The sequence below is a fragment of the Erpetoichthys calabaricus genome, chromosome 4 (genome assembly GCF_900747795.2).
Source record: "Erpetoichthys calabaricus chromosome 4, fErpCal1.3, whole genome shotgun sequence".
Taxonomy (NCBI): domain Eukaryota; kingdom Metazoa; phylum Chordata; class Cladistia; order Polypteriformes; family Polypteridae; genus Erpetoichthys; species Erpetoichthys calabaricus.
Window position 1 is genome coordinate 122,312,571 of NC_041397.2, and position 14,513 is coordinate 122,327,083.

Sequence of the window (14,513 nt, forward strand, 5' to 3'; positions counted from 1 at the left end):
TAATAACAAACTGGTCAGCTGAAACTATTACCATACTGGAACAAGAAAGTTTAACTTACTTTGGTAATTATGAAGAAATTCATCCACGTAAACATGTATAGCCTTTGTCCAGTTTTGTTGCTTTTCAGCTACACTTCTTACATCGCTGAAATTAATTTTGGAAGTGAAGGAAAAGAGATGGAATAAACACAATCTATTGCTGGCTAACTGGAAGTAGGTTTAATCCTTAATACGTCACTTCTGAATTTTGTGAAATGGGCTTTTCTGCCTGGTTTAGGTGCTCCTGAAAGTGCTTTTTCCTCCACTCACCAATATCCCCAGTAATGATCAACATTTGCTAAAAACTGTGTGAATGATAGTCTGACTACCCTTCCTGTACCATCATACAGTTTCAGTTTAATTCTGGCTTTCCTGGTGAGTGTTATAACACGAGAACAATTTTAAAAAGAACAGGCCATTCAGCCCAACAATCGTATACACCTCACTTCTCCAAAATAAAATTCAGTCACTTTTTGAAGGTCCTTGAAGTCCTGCTATCTATCCCAATACTTTATAACGTATCTTTATATGCGGATGGTGCCCATGATTAGTTGGCTAACACCCTGTCAAGTTGTTGAAGTCTTTTTGTTACCTGTGAACTGGACAGGCCTGGTCACACTTGGATTTTCCATTGGAACAGGTGGGATTTTTCCTAGTGAAGGCTGCATGAGCTGTAAACTGTACGATTATGCACACGGTAGCAGCTTTTATTTGGGCTGCATATTGTCATCAAGCCCATAGAGGTATATATTTTTCTTTTTACTTATTTAACCGTTTATTCGTAATGTGTATGGTTGAAATTATGTCACCACTTGTGTGAACTGACTTCTCACCACATGTATGAGTTTTCATGGTATTTGGTTTGTCAAACATGTTGTCCATGTCGACTGTTTGTGTGTCATGGTACATGGACAGATATCGATTTCTGCACATGCAGCTTAGAATATGCCAGGAGTCCACCAGAATGCTTAAATTCCTGGTAAAATATAGCATCCCAGTTTGATTCTGGACCAGGTCACCATACCCTCAGAAGTTTTTTTTTTTTAAGCTCTAGTTTCAAGTTCAGAGATCTAAACTCTCCAGCAGATCCTGCAAACCAGTTACATGTCTAAACCAAACCACAGAAGTGGCAGATGTACACTAAAATCCTTCTGTATTGCTTTCTTAACCCTGTCACGGCAAGTGAGACCAACAACCCTTCAAAGGAATTTCATTCATTACATGCTATCTTTTTTATGTACAGTAGATGGCCAGATAAAATGAAAATTTCAACCAGGAACTTATCTTTTAGGATGTTTGTGGAATATGTGGTCTTGATAGAGTTGCCCACACTACAATTCAAAAAACACAACTTTCATGATAGTTCTATGTGAATGCTCAACAGATCAACCCAATAACATGCTCCACAGAGCCACCAGGAAGCCTCACCATCTACCACACAGAAAATGAGTGTCAAGTGCAATGCTAGTCTGGTAAACAGACAAGAGTGGGACAGATCCAGTTGTAGTAGAACATAAGATGTTCGATACACTTAAGAGGAAACCATGCAGAGCACCATGCCCTTTTGTTCAGCTAATAGCTGAGATGTCCTGATACTTTTTATAACTTGTCAATGTTTCCACTATGGCCACATCACTCAGGAATCCAAACTGCTAAGTTTCGATAATATAGTTTGACATTTTATTTGCCTTTTGAATTGCTTCAGCACACTGCATAGACATTTTGAATGTTCTGTCAAGTTAAAACCATATGTTTTACAAAGACTGGATCCTGTAGAACAGCATCATTCATCTTGTGTTTATATTAGGGTTCATTTTGCTTTTGTGAAGTGCTTTGTACCTTTACATTAAAGTGCACAAATTTTGTAGTTTTTTTTTATTCTTTTCACTGTCCACTTTGTATCTCTCTCCAGTTCTTGGCATTGTTTGCAAAATTCACAATTTACTAATTATTCCAGGACCTGTATAATTAATATGAAGAATAGTCGTAAAAGGATAAACCCCCAAGAGAACTCCACTAATGACTTCTTCTCCAGGGTTGGCTCTAGCTTTTTTCCTGCCCAAGGTAAAAGTGAAGGATGGTGTGGTATTCACCTTTGGGGATTTGCACAAGCTGCACACAGATGTCAGAATGAAGAGCGGGTTCACGGCAGTCATACATGGACGTCAGACCAAAGAGTGGTTGCTTGTCATCCCATTTATGGTTTCACGTAAGTTGAACATCAATGTCGGATCAAAGAGGTGGGGTGGGTCGGGGTTTTCAACATTTTGAGATTCATGCGAGTCAAAGAATAATGCAGGTTGACAAACAGTTATTTACTGCATTTTTTTTTCTAACAAGTGGTTTCATTATTTATTTTAGATTACAGATGGCACAATATTACATATGACACAAGTAAATATTGTATTTACTACGTTCCATTATCAAGTACTTCTTCCATATCTTAAATGATCATCTGGAATGTGCTTAGCAGGTTTATAAAAAAACGTCTTATTTCTTTCAACACTACTGCTAAAATCCCAACAGTGCAAAAGTTTATTTAATGTTTAATTGAGAAGAGAATAAAGCACATTTGACCGTTCTGTTCTGAAAAATGCAATATCTGAGCTTGCTTTTGTTTAACACCGAGGTCTACCATTCATTTTTTTTTTTACAATTGCAACAATATATATTTGTATAGCACATTTTGATACAAGGCACGTATTTCAAAGTACTTTAGAAGAAGTTAAAGAAAATGCATGTAACAAAAGAAATACAGTAGGTATATAATGAATGAAACATCAAAAATAGTAAGAATACAACAATAATTCACTTAAATATCAATGTAATAGAACTCTTAATTACAAATTAATTTGTAATTTAAAAATGCATTGGTGAAATAGTTTCATTCATTTGCTATCTACAGCTCATTTTTGATGATTATTCCTTCCACCTCCAAGGCCCCCTGAACTCTTTTACTTCTGTTTTACCGGAGTAAATAGTTGCCTAAGCTTCAGTATCAACTCTTTTTTTCAGTTTCTTCCTTTTATCGTTCAAATGTTTTGTTTTTTTTTAACCATTGTTACAGTTTCAATTATGTTTTCAAGTCGGAATTTGTTTTGGCTTTAGTACAGAATTATTTTTCTTGGCTAATAATTTTTGTCAATTTAGGCCACTTGACTGGTATTTTTCTTGGTTTCTGAAATAGACCGATTTTGACAATGTAAATCAAGTGATACCATCTATGGTTTATAACTGCATTGTTTTCGTTTTGCTACTTCAGATTTTATATTTCCTCATCCCCCTAAAAATTGTACTACTTCTGCAATTCATGCAAGTCTTTATATTTGCTTTGAGTTGTGTTTTCAAAGGAAATGTCAAACGTACCCATGCTGTGATACCATCTGCTTCTTTTGTTGCCCTCTGTTGGGCTTCGAGTGAATTGAGTTTGGATTTCCTACGGGCACCCTTTCAACATTCTCATCCATTTTTCCCCAAGAAGAGGTTTCCCAATCACTGATTGAAAAGTTGAAAATCCCCATAATCTTATTTGACAAACCTCTTAAATAACATTCCACTTTAGAGCGTACCAAACTGCCTCCACTAAATTGATGGACTTCTTCCTTAGTAATTACAGAATCACCACTCATGTCAGTGACCGTGACATGTTCCCTCCTTAAGTGCAGGTCTTTTGTGTCTGAAAAGGACTTTGATAAATGTCACAACGTCTAGAGAGCAGCAGCAGAAATTATAAAGTATCAAAATGAGAAATAAAAAGGAGAGTCATTTTTATTTTTATTGTGATGTTTAAACACATTCAAAATTTAAGACAATGTTACAGATTCCGTCAAAGTAATAGTCATGTATTAGGTAAAGATTGATTTGTTAAAACCAGAACTGCAGATTACCTTTTGACAGCTAGATGAATATGGAAACTGTTCCTCTTTAATTTCAAAGATGCCTTGGATGATATAATCATCACCACAAAAAACTGTTTCACTCCAATCTTCATCAAATGCACTATGCAAGATGTTGTTTTGTATGATAGCCAAATTAATACATTGTCAAGCTATGAAGCAGCTTTCTCTGTTCCAATAAATTCAATTTTTCTTTGGTTTTAACTGGTGATAAAACCTGTGGTAGGTACCATCAATTACAGGAACTCATGTGCTGGAAAGCCTAGAACAGGTTTAAAAGCTGGCTAAACCCTACCTTGAAAGTAATAAGATCATATTTCAAATCAGGTTTTGTACCATATCTATCATAAGTTAGTTTACACCACTTACTTATTGTGTACCAAACATTATTAGTGGTGTTACTGTCACTGATTAAAAAGATACTTTAGATCTGAAACTGTACAGTATTTTAAAATGGCTCAATTTAAAGTGTTTAAAACACTTACAAAAATAGCATTTTACTTTATAGATATGTTAACAAAATGGACAGATAAACAACCATGCAAAAACCAACTGTTCACAGATTAGGTTTCTCCAATCATTTTAATAGAATCCATATTTCATCTGCCTGAGAAGTCTAGAGGAGTGCTGGTTTCAGCAGGTATCTTTCATTTTATTTCTATTGACTTATTGCTTAGCATCTTGCTTTTGCTAAACTGTATGAGACAGTCCTGACTTGCTGATGGACTATAATTTACATCGGTCTCCAAGTCCTTTCTATTAACGCTTAAATTTGTAATTGATGGCTAAAATTCCTATAGGGGTAAATCTCGAACTGTCAAAATAACTATCATATGAATAACATATTCATCCAGTAAGCTTAACCCAGAATATGAACATTGCACTAAAGATTGGCCAAAGGTTTGGATTCGACCATCAAACAAAAGTTCAACACTGGTAAGCACACATAGGACCTAAAGATACTTACATTAAACAAAATGCTCCACTGTACAATTTTCAGATTTGGATATTTTATACATTATATAATTAGGGATATTACTGAATAAAAAAAACTTGATTAAGAACAGTCTTTCAATTTAATGAATGTTTAAACAAAACAATTGTAATAAAGCAAAGACAACCGACAGTTACACAGTTTAGAAAAAGTATAAATGGCTTTTAATTCATGTTGATCAATTTATGATGAAGTATGGTTCTTTACCTAGAACATTAACTGGTCATTCCATGTTTTAACCTGATTATCCTCCTGTTTTAGGGACAAAGAAGATTTAACAAACATCTAATAATTCTTTGCAAGTGCTGAAGCTGCAGTACAGGTAAGCCTGTCCTGGGAAATGAAATAAGAAAACAAACAGTTGTGCAGATACTTGGATTATTTAAAGATGAGTTTGTTAGTGAAGTCTTATTTACTGAATGAGACAGAATAGAAGTCCTGACCACAATAATACACCACGCAGCCAGCCAGCCAGCCATGAATATTCCAGCTCAGTAAAAGTCTTAAAGGGTTTTTGTACCCTGTGTAGTCACTTGAAATTACATGGTGAAGTGCCTTGTATAGTCATATTCTATAGTTGGAATGACAGCCTGCACAAATTTCAAGAAAATAAGAAGGTACCTGAAAGTAAAAAATTAAGGAAAATGTATCGATTATCATAGAAGAATATAAAATGTATGTCTTAAGCGTAATTTGAAACAATACAAGGTAACTATAATCTTGAAAAAGGCTGCAAACAATACTACAACTAGAATATGTTAAACATTATGCTGTAGGCGGAGAAGAGGGTTGGGAATATATGCTGATACAGTGGGTTGCTGCACCCACCACACGACAAACCACCTCGCCTGGGACCCGAGTGCAGCTGTGCAACAGGTGACACCTCAGCACCACACTGGAACAGTGTAAGAGGGTTTTTGTTTTTTTACGGTGGAAATTGCTTTTACACTGAAGAACAGGAGCAAATGAACTTTTTACATAATAAGATGGAATGTTGTTTTATAAAACCAGAAATACTCTACATTCTAAATACTCTGAAACATATTTAAAAGATGTGAATCCTACTACACAGGAGTATGTTCTCATTTTTTTATTCTTAATGAACAACTTTATTTGGGTATGTCCAATAATTAACCATTGAATTTAATAAACTGATAAAAACAAGCATTATGTACAGTAGCAAGTAATACACTTGACAAATAATTTGTTAACTTGCACTCTTTTGTGTTTCACATCAATCAGTTAATGTTACACTGGATGTATCCAAGAGAATGGTGAATACTGTAATAAAAAACATTTATTTTTGGATTTTAAAGCCGTTTAATCCAAATCAGGGTAGCAGAGGCTGGAGGCTAACCTGGTAGCATTGTGACAGGCATCCTGCCAAGAACAGTATCCACTCAAACTCATAGCCTTTCATGCACTCAGGAGTCCAATTTGGAAATGCCAATTAACATAACACTTGTGGCTTTGGGGATGTAAGAGGAACCCAGAGAAAATCCCATGCAGATATGAGGAGAACGTGCAAACTCAATACAGAATGACCAGGTATCAGGTACAAACCCAGGCTGCTGGATCCGTAAGGCAACAGAGATAACCACTATACCACCCTGCTCAAGATTATGTTAAACAAACATGGAAGCCTTATTTTAATTTTTTTTTTTTTTTTTTTTTTTTACAGAGATTGAACCTTTTTTTCCCTCTATGCTATGCAGAAGCTTAGTTACACCATGTTATTTCATATTAAGATTGCATTTTTTTTTTTCCATCGTCATAACTCTTTGCAACTGGTAATACAGTGGTACCTCTGGTCACAACCGTAATTTGTTCCAAAACTCTGGATGCGACCCGAACGTAATTTCCCCATAAAATTATATGTAAATACAATTAATCTGTTCCTGACCGTACGAACTGTATGTAAATATATATATATTTTTTTAAGTACAAAACTAGTTAATTATACCATAGAATCCACAGTGTAATAGTACACTAAACGTAAAAAACATTGAATAACACTGAGAAAACCTTGAACACCACAGAAAACTAACATTGTAAGAGTTCACGCTACACCCTTTACAAACCGCTCACTGTAAACACTTTTTTTTTTTTTTTTTTTTTTTTTTTTTAATGAGTTTTAAGCACAGGGAAAAAAAAATTAAATGCCACTTCTCTTATGAAACTTTTCAAACCATCCTCTACTGGCTTTAAACTCCTCACCTTCGCACTCGAAGGATTTTTTTTTTCAGCAAATCGCCATGAATCTTCCTGGCTTTCTCACATATGATCGGCTCACTTACGCTATCCCCTGCAAGTTGCTTCTCGTTCAACCACACTAGCAACAGTTTTTCCACCTCTTCTAGCAATTGAGGCCTCTGCTTGGTTAACATTATAACTCCTTTTGCGAAATCAGCTGCTTTGTTAGGCCTTGTATACGCAAACAAAAGAAAATGGGAAACGGAGAATGGGAAATCATTGGCGCACGTAGGGAAACTGGCCGCCAGTGTTTTTGTTCGCCACCAGAGCATGTGGTCCTGAACAGATGCAAAATTTTGGTAAACATTTTGATCGTAACCCGATTTGTACGTGTTCGGAAACGTTCGTGACCAGAGGTTCTACTGTACTGTGTTTTGATATGCATTTCTCTACTAGGGAGGAGCAAAAAAAGATTTAACAAGGATGTTGTGGCCAATACAGAAACATAAATTTGTATATAAAGTATTTGTTGAAGTTGTATTTACTATTTTAATTCAAATGTCAACATAATATGGCTACTAGTGTCTAAACTTTTACCTGGGACACAAATCTTATCAAACATCAAAGAAAGTAAGATCTATAGAGAAACAACTTGCAGATTCTTTCTAACACACACTAGTTTAAATTAATTTGTTACATCACACTCTGCAATTATCGTCTTAGAAAAGATTAATCAACCCTTCTCTGTCCTGCACGCAATGTAACCCTTTTTCAGGAAATATACAGCTTTGACTTTTCACAGTGTTAAAGAGAACACAAGAATGCAGGTTTCAGGTAAGCACAATTTGTGTGTCTCATGACAGACTGCCAAAAATCTTAGGTCATTTTTTTGAATTTTAAAGTATGTTTTGTAAAGGATACATGTGAACTCCCAGTTCTCCGCCACCTTCTGCTACAGTTTCAATGATCTTTTTCATTACTTCAGCATGTCTGCAAATACAAAGAAAAAATGACCAAACAATGGACAGAAAAAGAAAAATGCTTATGCAAAGAAAGACATTAGTAATTTGTATGAATACAGACTAAAAAAAATACTACTGTAACTGGTAAGATAGCCAATCTTTCACTAAGTTGCAATGCAATGATTTTAGATAATTTGAAAAATGACTTTCAGGTATATAAACTCTCTTTTAGCACTAAACACACTCTAGAATTACAAAAATCATTTAAAGCCTTGTAATTGTTACACTATATAATACAGTACTTGGTAAGTTATCTGTTTTAAAATATTTTATTATGAATCTAAAATTGCTAGTTATCTGTTAGTCAATCCCAACATGACTTCTACAAAGGGTGAAACATGAATATAGTAACCTTCCTCTTGAAAACATCTCTAAAATATTGTTTTTCTGCAATTCCAAGGAATGCACACCAAGTATCTAAAAAAAGCAGCCTTCATCTGAATCAAAGATACATTTGCCTGTTGGAAGCAGAGGCAAGTACTTCCAAGGTAAATCAAAATATGGAACAGAAGGAACAATCACATCGGTAACAGATAAAAATAATGAAGTGTGTTGTGTATCAAATATAACTGTAACCTGCTTATTATCAATTCTGATTTCCTTTAATAACTAAGCCCAGGAGGAGGCATGTTCCTACCTCAGGCTTAAGCTAAAATCGTTCCAGCAAAATGGAAAAACTTGACGTGCAACCATGGGCAGAGAAGCTATAGCAACAGTCTAGCAGTCTGAACAAATTTACTCTTCACATCTGTGAGGGACGCCACATGAAGACTGGCACCTCAGCCATAGCTGTACTGAGATCCTTACCTGCTCGGGGCACCCATGGCCTGGAAGGACAGGGGAAGACAATTTGCGTGGAGCTTTGACACAATACCCCCACCCCCGACAATGGTAGGTGGCAGCCCTCCTTAGTTACAGTACCACCACTGATTCCCACAGGGCAGTTGGAAACTGGTGTTCATTGGCTCAGCCCAGACGGGTTCCATAGATGCCGCCAGGGATGCTTAGGAGACTAGCGTAGAAGCGTAGTACTCCCAAAACCACAGTCTCTATAGAAACCAGAAGAACTTCTGGGTTTTGGATAAAAGGAATTGCCTGCCTCAGCTCGGAGAGCCAAAGTCGGAAGGAGGAGGAAAAGGCTTGTTGAAAGGAGTGGAGGAAGAAATGACAGTTATTTGGAGCAACAGAGAATTGCTGAGAGTTAGTGTTTCGCACACCACAACCACTACTCCAAGTGTTTCCTACAATAAAGATCTTTTGTTATAGCGAGCTTGTGTCTTAGCCTATGTGTCAGGAGCTGCAGCGCCCCCTAGGGACCAAACAGCAATACAAGAAAATGTATTTGACTTTGGAAAGGATAGGGGGCTCCTCATCTGCCTGGGTTATCTTGGTTACAGTACAGAGGGTGGCAGGTTCAAGAGGCTCCCAGAAGAGTCAGATAGCACGGATCCATCCCGTACAGTCACAGTATGCTTAAAATGAAAAGGTTCAATTGCATCAGTCTTTGCACACAGCTTACATATTACATTCCTGGAATGTTCTGGTTGATCTTCTCTAGACACTCTTTAATGCTGTTACGTCTACTTTGTAATATAGAGATCAAAACTGCAAACAGTATTATAGAAAATGTTTCACAAGTGTGTTACACAACTTAACTAAGCATAACCTCCCTTCATTCACAATCCACACATCTGGGTATTTAACCCAGCATCCTATTTGCCTTTTTAAATCACTTCTGTTCACTGCCAGGATGAACAGTAGATAGTGAAGACATCACAGAGACTCCCAGGTTTTTCCCATAATGCATATTTTATGTTTCAAACATTCCATTATATATTGAAATACTAACACTCTTAGTTCCTATGTGTAACCGTATACATTTACTTCCATTAAATTTCATCTTTCAAAAAAATCTTTACCTAGAAACAGAATTGTTTCAGATGGATGTTTCAGATGATCTGAAATTCCACTTAGTTTATCTTCTGCTACATTATTACAGTATGTATTAAGATCATTTACAGTATGTACATTAAAATGAAAAGCGGACCCAATATTGATGACCAAGGGTCACCATTTTCAACATCGCCCAATTCTGAAAATATTCCTCTCACCATAACCCTTTGTTCCTAGTATTCAGGCTGATTTTGCACCCATCTACACACTACATCATGAATTTCAACTTCTTTTAGTTTGATCAGTAGCTTATTATGTCAGACCTTCTTAAAAGCTGAAAAAAATAATAACCGCAATTGCTTTTGTTGTTTCCATATAAAATTCGAGGAAATGTTTAAATCAAGGGCAAACCTATCAAAGCCAACTCTCCTTTGTTTCTGTAAGCTAACCAGTTACAGCAGTAAGAAGCAATGGCAATCTTACAAAGCTCCTCACCAGCCACACACACTTTTCTGATCATATACTTCTCGTTCCTTCCTCATGTAATTCCAGCATATTAATAAAATAAAAATCCTTTTGTGATCAGTGATCATTTCATCTTTTGCTCTCTTAACTATTTAAAGTAACAGACATTTTAAGCAATGGTGTCCAAACTTTTGCATACTGATGTAAGTAAAGAAGTACATTAAGTAAAGAAATATGTCATTACCACAGAAAAATATTTATACTTCTATACTTTAAAGTAGTCAGATGATTATACATATAAATGGAAAGTGGGCAGAGCACAGTAAAAATACTCCTGAAAATGATGACTACCCTGCTACATCCTAGACTGAACTGACTGATTTTATATATTAATTTCAAATTTGGAGTTAAACTGAACTCAGTATCAGGATACCTGCATGGATGCACTGAACACATAGCTGGAGGTGGAAGATGAGGATGGTTCTCAATTGTCACAGTTTTTTTGACGTGGTCCTGGCTAATATCTTCATACATCTGATCTACTGTCAGAGGATGTCTATTCTGGAAAAGAATATAAAAAAAAAAAAAAAAAAGTAACCTGACGATGAAATTACATTAACTGTACATACAAATTTAAAGTATCATTTTTATCAACAATGTGCAGTTTCTTTCTTAAGTAAAACTGTTGGATATTGTGCTAAATAAAAATTAACAATTAACAGTATAGAGTGTAAACATTTCATAGCTGCATCAAACAAACTATAAATATAAGCAATAAAATAATCCAAAACAAGGTCAGGGTACTTTTCCTTAAAGAGCAAACATCATCTGTACTTGTTTGAAACGTCACTGCTTTTTAAGAGTACTGAACAAAGTTAATATTCTTACATTAAACATTAGAATAATTTCAGCAATTAGAAGCAAACAGATTTTCATACGTTTACCTCATCATAGCCAAATAACCAAAGCCGTGGAGTTTGATAATACTTGTCATAGGTAATGTACAAGTCATAAGTTCGAGTTTGCAAAATGGCATCTTCTCCTCCAGCATCTGCTTTAGGTTTGCAGGCCTCTACAATTTTACTTGTGTCTACTGCATCCTGAAATAACAAGAATTTACTATTTTACAGTGTAATTGATATTTCCTAAATTCAAAATTTTAATTCCAGTTGATATAACATATGCAAAAAGTTTTGTATTAATAATAAATCATATGTAAATACTGAAAATTCTTAGTAAAGTACTTACTAACAAGCTCTGTTTATGTCATGGTTTAAAAACGTCTACTGTCTTAAGATTTTTTGCAATGGGCATTTTAGAACATAATACACTAATTTATATTATCAGAAATAAAATGACAATAACATGAATTTCATTACCCAAACACTATATATTTTAAAAAGATGTGAAAGGTTTGCTGTACCCAAAAGAACAAGGTCTTAAATACTGTAAATTATTGTGTAATGCCCATATATAGTGCAATTTGGAAATTAAATTTTAGAAAAAACAATCTTTAAAAAAATTCCCTAAATAAACATATTTTTAATTATTTAATTAATAATAGCAGACTTATAATCTAAGCACATAATAAAAATGAACTACTTTTTCTAAAGACACAATTCTCACTTTACATGTTGATGTACATCCCCGTCCTCAACTATGGTCATGAGCTGTGGGTAAGTTGGGCTGATGCTCTGTGATATGGTGAGAAGCTAAGCGATTCGTGAGAGCCTCAGAGTAGAGTTGCTGCTCCTTCAGATCAACAGGAGCCACTGGGGGTGGTTTCGGCATTTTGTAAGGATGCTCCTGGGTGACTCCTCCTAGAGCTGCTCCTGGAGCATTATACTAGAGCTGTACTAAATTAGGATACAAGTTAGGTCCTGTATCTCAGTGGTCTTAAAAGATCATTGGGCATCCTTGTTAAAGAGTAGGGTGTATCCCAAAGTCCATGCTAAATTGTCCATCACGGCCTAATCATTCTGGCCCCCTAATCATCACCTGTCACTAATTGGATCTCTCTCTTACCACCAAACAGCTAATAAGTGGTGAGCATAATGGCGCAAAAATGGCTGCCATTGCATCATCCAGGTGGTTGCTATATATTAGTGGTGGTTGAAGTGGTTCCCCACTCACTGAAGCACTTTGAGTATTGAGAAAAGCGCTATATAAATGTAAAGAATCACTATAATTATTGTTATTTTTTAAAAAAATGATGTTTATGAATTCTGAATTAACGGTTTTTTCTTTTAAACTGCTTGCAGATAGTTGCAGTACTTGTATACCAGAGATGATCAATGTCTAGTGCTTTGTTGTTAACTATGCTAATGACACTATATCGATGGATAAGATGAAAGCAATTATTTTAAAGTATTTATCAAAGGACTGTTTCAAAATAATGTAAATTTGTTTTCCTTTATAAATGTTTTTGTCTATATGGATACAGTTGAGAATATAAAATTACAAGAATCCTTTTGTAAAAATGACTGCATAAAAAAAAAAAAAAAAAAAAAAAAAACCAAGAAACTCTTAAATTTGTATATTGCAACAAAAGTGAATCTTTTCTTTTGTTGGCAAACCGTCACAATAATATGTCATACACAACAGAGCACCTCAAAAATTAACATACCTCATCAGTTTCCAATAGCCCACTCTCTTCATATTCTGAAAAAAATATAATTTAAAAACTCAGTAGGTATAATTCCTGCGCTAATTAAACATATAGTAATTGAAGTCTGGATCATTAAAGCCTAAATGTCTAACCAGTAAGGCACATTAGATACTTTTAACCACTTTATATTAAAGATATAGATATAACTACAACAGTAAAAAGTATGCTCATTTGTCATTTTAATATCAGGCATACAGTACCATCTGTATTGAATATGATTTATTTCTACATATGAATATATACTGCTCCACAGTAACTGAAACTTGTTTGTTAAATCTACAGGTGCTGGTCATAAAATTAGAATATCATGACAAAGTTGATTTATTTCAGTAATTCCATTCAAAAAGTGAAACTTGTATATTAGATTCATTCATTACACACAGACTGATGTATTTCTAAATTTATTTCTTTTAATGTTGATGATTATAACTGACAACTAATGAAAGTCCCAAATTCAGTATCTCGGAAAATTAGAATATTGTGAAAAGGTTCAATATTGAAGACACCTGGTGCCACACTCTAATCAGCTAATTAACTCAAAACATCTGCAAAAGCATTTAAATGGTCTCTCAGTCTAGTTCTGTAGGCTACACAATCATGGGGAAGACTGCTGACTTGACAGTTGTCCAAAAGACGACCATTGACACCTTGCACAAGGAGGGCAAGACACAAAAGGTCATTGCTAAAGAGGCTGGCTGTTCACAGAGCTCTGTGTCCAAGCACATTAATATAGAGGCGAAGGGAAGGACAAGACGTGGTAGAAAAAAGTGTACAAGCAATAGGGATAACCGCACCCTGGAGAGGATTGTGAAACAAAACCCATTCAAAAATGTGGGGGAGATTCACAAAGATTGGACTGCAGCTGGAGTCAGTGCTTCAAGAACCACCACACACAGAAGTATGCAAGACATGGGTTTCAGCTGTCGCATTCCTTGTGTCAAGACACTCTTGAACAAGAGACAGCGTCAGAAGCGTCTCGCCTGAGCTAAAGACAAAAAGGACTGGACTGCTGCTCAGTGGTCCAAAGTTATGTTCTCTGATGAAAGTAAATTTTGCATTTCCTTTGGAAATCAAGGTCCCAGAGTCTGCAGGAAGAGAGGAGAGGCACAGAGTCCACGTTGCGTGAGGTCCAGTGTAAAGTTTCCACAGTCAGTGATGGTTTGGGGTGCCATGTCATCTGCTGGTATTGGTCCATTGTGTTTTCTGAGGTCCAAGGTCAAAGCAGCCGTCTACCAGGAAGTTTTACAGCACTTCATAAAGTTCCTCAGCAGCAGGAAGCATGGAGATGCAGATTTCATTTTCCAACAAGACCTGGCACCTGCACACAGTGCCAAAGCTACCAG

The 14,513-nt window shown here is 35.7% G+C and overlaps 1 protein-coding gene across 1 annotated transcript in view; it reads right to left on the reverse strand.

Moving 5' to 3' along the window:
* Positions 1–3,802: 3,802 nt before the first annotated feature.
* The window catches only part of atg3 (autophagy related 3), a 68,024-nt gene continuing 57,313 nt past the window's right edge, over positions 3,803–14,513 (reverse strand). The window contains exons 8-12 of the mRNA XM_028799743.2: positions 13,129–13,163; positions 11,447–11,602; positions 10,936–11,063; positions 8,044–8,112; positions 3,803–5,550 (exon numbers count right to left, since the gene is read on the reverse strand). Of these exons, the coding sequence (XP_028655576.1) occupies positions 5,469–5,550; positions 8,044–8,112; positions 10,936–11,063; positions 11,447–11,602; positions 13,129–13,163 (470 nt within the window). The 3' untranslated portion in view covers positions 3,803–5,468. The remainder of the gene's footprint in view (positions 5,551–8,043; positions 8,113–10,935; positions 11,064–11,446; positions 11,603–13,128; positions 13,164–14,513) is intronic.